Raw genomic sequence first — 11,830 nt, 5'->3', positions numbered from 1 at the left:
TAAGAATACTCCTGATTAAAATGCAGGTTGAGTTTCTATCGATAAAGTGTCAGGCAGGTAATTTCCCATGTGTCATGTCCTCTTGCTTTGTGCTTTCTCTCTTGTGATTTCCTGTCTTCCTGGTTGCTGAAAAGTTATATATAAAAAAATAAAAAAAAGTAACCTCTTGTCACGATAATGAATACGCTTATGCAGTTTTTCCTCTGCCACAGGGTCTCTTTGTGAAAGGTGGTACTCTCAGACTTCAGACACTCAAAGATATCTCAGTTGGTTTTTTCCTGTTAGCATTTAAACTTTTTGCTGTCATTTACATTAATTACATTTTAAAGGCTAAAACTTGTTTCTTTTTTTTAGAATGACCAGTGGAGGTTTTCGAACAAGCATTCAGCATGTACGAGACTAAAAATCTTAAATTCACTCGCCTGTGTATGACTCCTGCTTCTTGAGATCAAGCGAGGATTTAAAAATTTTTTTTTATTGCCATTAGCTCATCTGATATGGCAATACAAACACCACACTACGCATGCCTTGAACACAATTTGCAACAGTGTCATTGAAGATACTGAAAACAAAGTACATGCTACAGATGACATGGTGGATTTGAAAACAAGTATTGCTGATGGGTGCAACAGGGTCCCGGGTTCCAATTCCAGCAGCCTCTGGTTTATTAATAGCGGACATTTGACCAGTCTTCACAGGTCAACATATGTGCAGACCTGCTAGTGTCTGAATGCAATGCACATACGCACCTACACACAGTAACTGTTTGTCTTTCCTTATCTCTTTGACTTCACACACATTTTCTCATACACTCTCTTTCTGTGCCCCCTTTACCTCTATATAATACACAACATGATCACAGTGCTTGTACAGATGATGTACGACCTTGATTTGGTGCATTTTGTTTATTAGCATTGTTTTCATTTTGTGTAGCCACCGTGGCTGTGTAATCTCCTGGAGACCATAGAATATGAATGAAACAAGAAAACGTCATTTGCCCAGATGGTCACACATGATTTGTTAGGGGGGACAATTAACTCAGTTTTGTGTGGATGCTCGGGGGCATGTTATTAAACCAAATATCTGCTCAAGAAACTGACCACGGGTCCATTTGTAATGGGGGGGGGTGGGGGGGGGCCTTGAAGGAATGGCGGAGATTGTATCTGAGGTCAGAAAGGGCCAGGGTTGGAGATTTCTTTTTTTTTTTTTTTTTTTTTTTTTTTTTACTTTTGTGTTAATGAAGTAATGAGGGATGGGATGAGGAGGAGGTGGGGATGGAGGGTTTGGAGTGGGGAGGGGGGGGGGGGGGGGGGGGGGGGGGTAGAGGAGAAATGGATTACTGAGTAGCAATTGTTTTGACAATCTGTTCCATCTTTTTTTTCTTTTGAGCTGTTACACTGTCAGTGTATCACTGTGTGCACATGCGTGCGTGTGTGTGTGTGTGTGTGTGTGCAGAGGCTTGAGTTTTTTTTTAAAACGTGGTCAGTTTTTCCTTCGTAATGTGATTGGTTGGGTTTATGAGGAAGTAGAGCTGTTGACAAAAACAGAAACTGTTTTTTCCTTCAGTAGCATTGTGTGCTTTCCCCATGTGGTGTATTCTGAAGACAGCTAAAACTCTGTTTTGTTCTTTTCTTGCTACTCAGTGTCACATAATTGAGGATAACTTCATTTTTTACCAGTTCAGTGGAAATTGAGAATAACAGTACACTCACACTTCAGGGTAAATCCTTAAGTCAACACCGACCATGAATTTTGGACTCAAAAAAAGGGAAAGAAAGTTCAGCAGAGGACTTTGTTAAGGTGAGGAAGTCCGTGGTTCAGGAGGTCAAGAATTGAAGAAGAGCACGGAAAAGTACAGGTGAACTGGAAGGTGTTTTGTCACGACTCACTTGCTGATGGCTTGAGAACTGAAGACTGCTGGTAGCTGTGGAGACTAAGCAATCTGCATACCGAATGTATTGTAATGCCTCTTCAGCAGCAGAGCAGTCCACATGCAGTCGAAAAGCTGTAACTGAAGGTGGATCTTTTGCGTGGTCTGCATACTCTCAATGACGAAAGAGATTGAGCTTTAAGTTTCCTTTGTAAATGCACACCTGTGGATCAGATCACCTGTGTTGATCACAACAGCAGATGAAGAGGGGATTCACTGGTTTTGATGGCAACAGATGCCCAGGGCTATGTTTGCACAAAACAAGCATAGTTCGTTTTCATTTATGTTTTTCATTTCAGAAGGATTAGTGCTGGGTATTAGTGCGTAAATCACAAATAATCTCAAGATCATGCACATGAATTTCATTGATTTGTCATTCAGTGAGGTGAATGTTTTGACGATGAGATCCGCGGGCAATAAATATTTATATTCATCAATTATGCCTTGAATGTGACATACGAGTGGAGATTGTTGACGGAAAACAAAGAAGGCAAGTTAGTGCGTGCTACAGCCTCTGGCTACATTAAAGGAGTGGTTACCAGAGCGTGTCTGTTGTTGCTGTGTTTTGATTGTCCTTTAAAGTCAGAGTGATCAGTTATTTTTGTAAGAGCTTGGTTTTGTGCATGGTGCCTTGCATTTTGTTCCAGATATGAGTGGTTAGATGTGATCTGAGAGAACAGCACACATGGTGCACTGCAGTGATGCATTTTGCTGCAAACCTGATTGATTAGACGTGTCCTCAGAGCAGGAAAACACACATGGTGCACTGCAGTGATGCATTTTGCTGCAAACCTGATTGATTAGACGTGTCCTCAGAGCAGGAAAACACACATGGTGCCGATGCATTTTGCTGCAAGCCTGATTGATTAGACGTGTCCTCAGAGCAGGAAAACACACATGGTGCACTGCAGTGATGCATTTTGCTGCAAACCTGATTGATTAGACGTGTCCTCAGAGCAGGAAAACACACATGGTGCACTGCAGTGATGCATTTTGCTGCAAGCCTGATTGATTAGACGTGTCCTCAGAGCAGGAAAACACACATGGTGCACTGCAGTGACGTGTGTTGTTGTCGTTGTGTCAGGAACGTGACTGGGACCGGGAACGCATTGAGCTGCTGACGGAGGAGAACGCGCGGCTGGAGTTTGAGAAGAAGACCAGCATGAACGAGAGTGCCAGCCTGGAACAGGAACTAGAGGATGCTCGCGCCAAAGTGGGAAGTGAGTCGGTCACCTGTGCTGTTTGCTTTACCTGTGTGTGTGTGTGTGTGTGTGTGTGTGTGTGTGACTCGACTAGACTCTTGACTTGACTCGACATGACTTCCTTTATTGTCATGAAACCTCAAAAGGCTTTACATCTGTGTGTGTGTGTGTGTGTGTGTGACTTGACTCGACACAACTTGCCTCGACTTCATTTATTGTTGTGAAACACAAAAGGCTTTACCTGTGTGTGTGTGTCTGTGTCTGTGTGTGTGTGACTGTACTCAACAACACTCAACTCGACTTCATTTATTGTCATGAAACCCAAAAGGCTTGAACTGTGTGTGTGTGTGTGTGTGTGTGAGAGAGAGAGAGAGAGAGAGAGAGAGAGAGAGACTCTACTCAAGAACACTCAACTCGACGTCATTTATTGTCATGAAACCCAAAAGGCTTACACTGTGTGTGTGTGTGTGTGTGTGTGTGTGTGTGTGTGAGGGGGGTAGGACGGGGGGGATAGGAGAGAGAGCATGTATGTGCTGCCATTGTTTTCTGTGATTTTTAGTTTTGGAGTGGCTCATGATTGAATGTCATTTTAATCGGCCTTGTGCATACCAAATTCTTCTGTTTAAAGCCAGTAGTCTTGAACTTTGTTTGGTAAATTTGGTTAAGTGGGAAGTTGGTCTGCTACCCGCACTGTTCTGTCTTCTTTAGCTGTAGTAAAGTGGGAGGCGAGTCTCACTGTACTGTACTGTCTGTCACCTGTACTGTCTGATTTACCTCTTTGGTGAAGTGGGAAATGTGTATGTCACCTGTACTGTACTGTCTGTCACCTGTACTGTCTGATTTACCTCTTTGGTGAAGTGGGAAATGTGTATGCCACCTGTACTGTACTACTGTCTGTCACCTGTACTGTACTGTCTGTCACCTGTACTGTCTGATTTACCTCTTTGGTGAAGTGGGAAATGTGTATGTCACCTGTACTGTACTGTCGAAATGTGTATGTCACCTGTACTGTACTGTCTGATTTACCTCTTTGGTGAAGTGGGAAATGTGTATGTCACCTGTACTGTACTGTCTGATTTACCTCTTTGGTGAAGTGGGAAACGAGTATGTCACCTGTACTGTACTGTCTGTCACCAGCACTCTCAGCTGAAGCCTATGTTTTCCCATTTCTTGTCCCCTCTCTCTCTGTTTGCAAAGCAAACGTTCATGCCATTACAAACTGAGCTGTGTTGCACTGTCAGTATATTTCATTTAGTTTCATGGTTTTACTTCATTAACATGCTCATCAATGAAAGGCTCTTGCATGAGGGGACAGGTTAGGATGTTGTAGTCACATTCTTTATTTGAACTCCTTGGGATTGCTATTTTTTTCAGCAAAATAAGTAATGCTGCTTAAAAGAAAACAAGTAGTCACCCTTGCACTTCAGATTCATGACACGCTGATTTATCTGACGAATGTGAAAAAGACACAATGATTTTATTTCATCAACGTTCAGCATTCAAGGTGTTTGATAAGCGTGCAGATTTGTTCAATCATTATTTTATTGCTATTTACTTTATTGTTGTTACTGACCAGTTGAAAGCTGTGCTGTTTTTCAACACGTGGCTTTCACAGCCTGCATGTTTTTTGTGGCAGACATGAAGGGCTCCCTGTCGGACCAGCTCACGGAGACGTCCAACGCCAAGATCTTGCGAATGGAGCTAGAGAACCAACGCCTGACAGCCAAGCTGCGAGAGATGCAGGAAGGGGCCGTCATCCACTCGGCCGAGGTCAACCTGCAGCTGGAGAAAGAGAACCAGCGTCTGGTGAAGCGCATTGAGAAGCTGCAGGAGTCTGCTCAGGTAGACACCAGTGTGTTGTGTTGGTGGTGGTGTGTGGGTCCCCAGGAAGAGCGCACGTGTCACCACAGTCCTGTGCTTACCTTTTCTTTTTTTCTTTTTTTTTTTATCTGTGAAAATGAGTATCCTTTTGATAACTGTTTAGCTGATATTTGACCAAATCAATTCATTAGAACATAATTGCAATGGGAAATGTAAATGTTATTTATGCCAGATCAACAGAATCATTTTAAAACGTATTCCAATACTGGGTGAATTTTACACTTTGACACATCCTAACTATCAACTGACAGAGATGAAATAAAAACTAGCATAAAAAAAAAATCATTGCCGCTAATTGTTTCACAGGCTGCTGAAATGGAAGACGAGTGCTTGCCTTTTCTTTTTCAAAGAGAAATACAAAGACAGAAGACAACAGCACTCATCCCACATTCCACACAGTTGTCACTGACTGATCTCTTTAATTACTGTAAACTACTTTAAAAGCACCCACCCCTCTTTGCACAGATTTTACCCTAAAGTTATTGGTGGACATTTACTGTGAATATAACCTTTACTAGCTGAGTGTTTACTCCATGCATGTGAAGTGTCTTGTTAAACTCCATCATGTGAGTTGGATAATCCAGTGCCAAGAGTTAAATTCAACAGTATGAGATTTGTTTTTCGACATACTGGTGACTTACTGTCGTACTGTTCCCTGCAAACAGTTGAAAAGAGAACACTGACTACTGAACCAAAACACTGCTTCACGGAGTGAAGTCATGGTGACGCATGGCTTTTTCAGTAACACATTAACATCTTATGCAGGCATTCTGTTCTTTATCTTGAGATCAAAATCTGTACTGCTTTGTAAAGCAAAGCAATTCCAATTAGCAAATTGGATTGTGGTTATGTCATGGCAGTTTCTCTCTCTCTTTTTTTTTTTTCAAAGTGAGGGATGGGTGTTTACAAGGTGTTAAACGCAGTGCACAGTTTTTAAACCAAAATGGGTGGCGTGTGTGAGGGGTGGGGAGTGTTTGCTGGATACTGGGCATTTTAGAAAGTACTTTACAGCATATGCAACATTGACGTAATGTGTCACTCTGTCTTGATATTAATGTCTTTTCACTTTAAGCGGTATTAGACATGTTATGTAAAGGACAACACTTTTGATGCCAGTGGTAACATACCCAGCAAAATGCCTATCCCTTAATTTAGGTTAAAATTTGTGCAGAGAGGGGGTTTGCTTTTTGGAGTGGTTATGTAGAATATTACGTGTTTTGTAAGGCACCTTGAGCAGTTTTCTGGACAGGGTGCAGTGTAACTATCCATGAATATCATTTTCTCAGTCCGTGTCACTTGTTTTTCCTGAAGCCCTCTGATGGGCACTGTTGCAGAATGGTTGGAAGTGTTGGACTTTCAGTCTGAAGGTTTGACACCAATTTAGGGGTGGAGATTCTTTTCTGATCTTCAAGGTCAAAATACGAGCACACATGATTTTTCTTGGTCCCCTTTGTGAGTGAATAGGCATGCAAAAGATAAAAAATGTGCATTTTTAGTGCCCTTGGCCCCTCTGTTAAGAAGGTAGACTGTAGAGTGCATGATGATAATGATGATAGTTATTATAATCATCATCATTATTATCAGATAGGGTGTGCAGGCCTGTTTTCATCAGATTTTCATCGAAGTTCCCTGGCTATTTTCAGCGAGAACCACTTGCACATGCGCGTCTCAATTTCATTTTTTTCAAGGTGACTGAAAGGCTAAAATCTTGTCGTGGAAATGGCTGTTCTGACAAAAGGATTTTGGCATTTTCGGTGACTATTTTTGCAAGTTTACAAGCTATATTTAATTCATGATTACATCCTTTATTTGCTTTAGTCTTCTGTGTTTACTTTGAGTGTGTTTCTTGTCATATATCTGCCATTACGTACTTGAACTGTTCCATTTTATAAACTCTGCCAAAAAGTAGTACGCACAAAAGAACAGTGCACACCCAGATAAGCCAGTAGCTTGTGCTTATCGTCACAGGACCTACATCTCACTCTGCGAGTGATGAACAGTCCACCATGAAAGCGGGCTGCGCACCCAGAGAAGCCAGTTATCGTGGTGAGTTGCGCATGTCATCATAGGACCTACGTCTCACTCTGCGAGTGACAAAAAGTCCACCACAGAAGCGGGCTGCACACCCAGAGAAGCCAGTTACGATGGTTGGCTGTGCATGTCATCATAGGACCTGCTTCTCGCTCTGCAAGTGATGAAAAGTCCACCACAAAAGTGGGCTGCACATCCTCGCTATTGTTTCGATGACGCTGTGTGCAGGAGGGCAGCCAGAAGCTGTTGGAGGCTGAGGACCAGCAGCAGAGGGTGGAGGGGGAGCGCAGGGAGCTGCAGCAGGCCCTGGACGTGGTCAAGGAGAACGCCGAGCGGCACGTGCGTGACCTGGAGCAGGAGAACGCGCACCTCACCGCCACCATTGAGGTCATAATGATAATAATGATGATGATGATAATCAGTCTTTATATATAGTGCCGAGTCTTGTGCAGAGACAAATAATGATAATGGTAATAATAATGATTAGTATTTATGTAGTGCTGAATCTTGTGCAGAAAAATAATAATAATAATGATAATAATAATTAGTATTTATATAGTGTTTAATGTTGTACAGAGACAGATGATTATAATAATAATTAATATTTAAATAGTGCTGAATCTTGTGCAGAGACAAATAATAATGATAATAATAATGATAATGATTAGTATTTATATAGTGCTGAATCTTGTGCAGAGACAGATAATAATGAGAATTAGTATTTATATAGCGCTGAATCTCGTGCAGAGACAAATGATAATGATACTACTACTGATAATAATGATGAGAATAATGATAATAATAATCATTATTTGTATAGTGCTGAATTTTGTGTAAAGACAAATAATGATGATAATAATAATAATCAGTATTTATTTAGCGCTGAATCTTGCACAGAGACAAATAATAATTTGTATTTATGTAGCACTGGATCTTGTGTAGAGACAAATGATAATAATGATGATAATGATAATTAGTATTCATATAGCGCTGAATTTTGTGCAGAGACAAATGATGGTAATAACAGTAATGATAATAATGATAATTAGTACTTATGTAGTGCTGAATCTTGTTCACAGACAAATAATAATAGTAATGATGGTGATAATGATAATAATTAGTATTTATATAGCGATGAATCTAGTGCAGAGATGATAATGATAATAGTTCATATTTATATAGCGTTGAATCTTGTTCAGAGACAAATGATAATGATAATAGTTAGTATTTATATAGCGCTGAATCTTGTTCAGATACAAATCAAAGTGCTTTCACACAGGAGGAGGGTGTGTCCGGCTTACATCAGAGACTGTCAGTAGCTTACATTTGGTGTCATATATATTGTATCATGTCAAACTGATGCAAACTGGGTCTGTCTGTTTAGATGTGAGCTTACATTTGGCGTCATACATACTGTTCCTTGTCAAACTGATGCAAATTAGGTTTGCTGATTTAGATATAAGCTTACATTTGGTGTCATATACTGTTCCTTGTCAAACTGATGTAATTTAGATCAGTTTGTTTAGATGTGAGCTTACATTTGGTGTCATAAACTGTTCCTTGTCAAACTGATGCAAACTAGGCCTGTTGGTGTGCTCTGTTTGGCTAAAACTGGTGGCAGCTCGGTGATAAGATGTCTCGCTATAAGTCTGGCATCTGCTAGCCAATCAAATGCCAGTTCTGGCCGGAGCTGACTTTGAATGCTGGGCCAACAGAGAGTTATACCATAAATAGTTTCTCCTCTCGGCACTGTAATGGGAATTCATTTACAGCTTAGTCTTTTGTGAAGGACTATAACTCTGAAACTAGGAGGCAAGATTGCACTGGCTCTTAGTGCTGCGGCCTTGGGGTCCCCAACGCTGACTATCCTAAGTACGTCTTGGCCAAGGGAGTGGGGATGTAATGTGGGTGAGACACTCTCCACAATAATCAAATTCTAACTCAGGTTGTCAGGACAGCAGTTGCCTCTTATGCTGTTCTGATGGTTGTGACATGACTATCATAGACTCATTATATAGAGACGGTGTGCAACAGGTAATGAATGTTTTTTTTTTGGTTTTTTTTTTTTTTTTAGTAAATGGTGTAGTGGGAAGGAGTAAGGTGTTTGTGTGTGTGGGTTCTTGGTATTTGTGTGTGTGTGTGTGTGTGTGTGACACACATGAGGGCGTGTGTGCATGTATTTATGTGCTGTGCAGGTGAATGTTTGCATGTGTGCATTCTGTGTACCTTTCTGGGTGGAGGGTAAATACAAGAAAAGAAAGAGAAGAGGAAAGCACAAACAACAAATGACGACAGAGAAATCATATACGCTTTCAGGTCCTGCGAGAGCGCAACGAGAAAACGAACGACGCCCGCATGAAGGAACTGGAGCGCGAGAACAAACGCCTGACGGAGACCGTCACCACCAAGAACACACAGCTGTCCAAGATGGAGTTCGAAGGTCGCCAGCTGCAGCGCTCTTACTCCAAGCTGAAGGAGAACGTGGACCGCATCTCCGAGCTGGAGAACGAGAACGCGGGCCTGGAGAAGGAGAACAACGACCTTCACCAGAAGGTCGCGACCTTGCAGCATACATGTGAAAAGCTGGAGCGTGTGGAGCAGGAGTTTTCAGACATGGAGGTGGAGAACCGCAAGCTGCAGAAGTCGGTGGAGGTGCTGCAGGGTGCGGTGAAGCGGAAAGAGGAGCTGGAGCAGGAGAACATCAACCTGACGGTGGAGAAACAGAAGCTGGAGCGGACCCTGGAGAACCTGAAGGGATCGTCCACCAAGGTACGATGGACCATGTGTGTGCGTACATGTGTGTGTGTGTGCGTGTGTACACACGTGAGGATGTATGCTCGAGAATGTATGTTTGTGTGTGTGTGTGGGGAGGGGTGTGGGTATATATATATATATATATATATGTATGTATGTATATATATATATATGGAGAGAGATATAGATAGATATGTATCTGTATATAGAAAGATAGATAGATATGTGTGTGTGTTAGTTTGAACATATGGTTGTATGTTATAGAAAGATAGATAGATAGATATGTGTGTGTGTTAGTTTGAACATATGGTTGTATGTATGTATTATGCTTGTGCGTTTATAGTTTGCAAGGTACATTTTGGTGTGTATGTGCAACTTGGATGTAACATGTTTTATATATAAAATCATGTGTATTATAAAGCATCCAGAACATTTTTCTGGTAGAGTGCTACAGAAGTATCCATTCTTCTTATTATTGTTATTATCATCATTATTATCAAGGTGGCAGAGCTGGAGAGCGAGAAGGACCTGCTGAACAAGGAGATCCAGCAGGTGCGCAAGCTGCTGGAGTCGCAGAAGGCCCAGAAGGCCAAGCAGGAGCAGCTGGAGTTTGAGCTCCTGGACCTGGACAACGAGAACCAGCGTGTCCAGAAGACCCTGGAGGTGACCACAAAAAGGCTGCAGCAGCTGGAGAAGGACAACTCAGACCTGGAAGGCGAGAACGAGACGCTGCAGAAGCAGATCGAGGCGTTCAAGATGTCCTCCAGGAAGCTGCAGGACCGGGAGAAGGAGTCGCAGGAGCTGGAGGGGGAGCTGGAGCGCGTGCAGAAGGACAAGGCGGGGCTGGAGAAGGAGGGGCGGAGGCTGCGGCAGGCCCTGGATGCCAAGGAGACGGCCTTGGATGAGGCCACAGGCCGGCTGCAGGCGCTGGAGCACGACCACAAGGCGCTGAAGCGGAGCATGGAACACCTGCGCTCCTCGGCCGCCCGGGTCAAGGAGCTGGAGAAGGAGAACCGGGACGTGTTCACCGAGCTGAATGCCGACCGCAAGACAGTGGCCACCCTCCGAGAGGTGAGTCTGCCTGCTCGTTCTGGTGTTGATAGTGATCATTTTGTTTATATATCGTCTAAGTTAGTTTATATGGTACTTAGTCACCCGCCACACATTCTGTTATAGATAATGCTCACTTTGTTTATATATCATCTAAGTTTGTTTATATACGTCTAAGAGAAGATCCCTGACACAGAGGTGCTCATTCGTGAAAACTTGCCCAGCATCTACACCATCTTGATGCAGGCCCACCTGCGCTGGGCAGGCCATGTAGTTTGCATGCCAGACCACCAGCTCCCCAAGAAACTGCTGTACGGTGAACTCCAACATGGCAAGCGCTCCCATGGAGGCCAAAAGAAGTGCTTCAAAGATACTCTGAAAGCTTCTCTGAAGGCCTTCAACATCAGCCACAACACATAGGAGCTGAATGCAATGGACAGACCAAAGTGGCATTCAGCTGTCCACAAAGGTGCCAAATCCTGTGAGGCCAACAGAATCGCTGCAGCAGAGCAACACAGACAGGCCAGGAAAAGCAGTGCCAGCAAGTCCCCGACAGCCGCCACCATCCCCTGTTCACACTGCGTCAGAACCTTCCGGGCGTGGATTGGCCTGACCAGTCATCTGCGCACCCACAGAGCCCAACCCACCCACCCCAGGATGACTAGATGGTCCTCGTCGATCCTGATGGACGAACCACACATATAGCACTTAGTCGCATGCTGCACACTCTGTTATTGACAATGATCAGTTTGTTTATATAGCGCGTAATAATCACCCATTCTGGTAGTGATACTGATAGTGATCACTTTGTTTATATTTAGTGCCTAATCGCCTAGTGTGTTATTGATGAGTTTATTTAAAAAGCATCTGATCACCCATCGCCCTTTCTGTTATTGATAAGTTTGTTTATGTAGCATCTAATTGCCTGTTGCCCATTCTATTATTGATGATGATAGTTGGTTTATATTTGGTGCTTAATCGC

At 42.8% G+C, this 11,830-nt stretch overlaps 1 protein-coding gene across 1 annotated transcript in view; it reads left to right on the top strand.

Annotated features, from left to right (window-relative positions):
- LOC143296482 (uncharacterized) overlaps window positions 1-11,830 on the top strand; it is a 166,934-nt gene that overhangs the window by 114,794 nt on the left and 40,310 nt on the right. The window contains exons 12-16 of the mRNA XM_076608443.1: window positions 3,015-3,150; window positions 4,769-4,974; window positions 7,273-7,431; window positions 9,361-9,813; window positions 10,300-10,869. Of these exons, the coding sequence (XP_076464558.1) occupies window positions 3,015-3,150; window positions 4,769-4,974; window positions 7,273-7,431; window positions 9,361-9,813; window positions 10,300-10,869 (1,524 nt within the window). The remainder of the gene's footprint in view (window positions 1-3,014; window positions 3,151-4,768; window positions 4,975-7,272; window positions 7,432-9,360; window positions 9,814-10,299; window positions 10,870-11,830) is intronic.

Source organism: Babylonia areolata, chromosome 21, assembly GCF_041734735.1.
Source record: "Babylonia areolata isolate BAREFJ2019XMU chromosome 21, ASM4173473v1, whole genome shotgun sequence".
Taxonomy (NCBI): domain Eukaryota; kingdom Metazoa; phylum Mollusca; class Gastropoda; order Neogastropoda; family Buccinidae; genus Babylonia; species Babylonia areolata.
The sequence above is the reverse complement of the archived record's forward strand: the minus strand, read 5'-3'. Positions and strand labels throughout refer to the sequence as shown.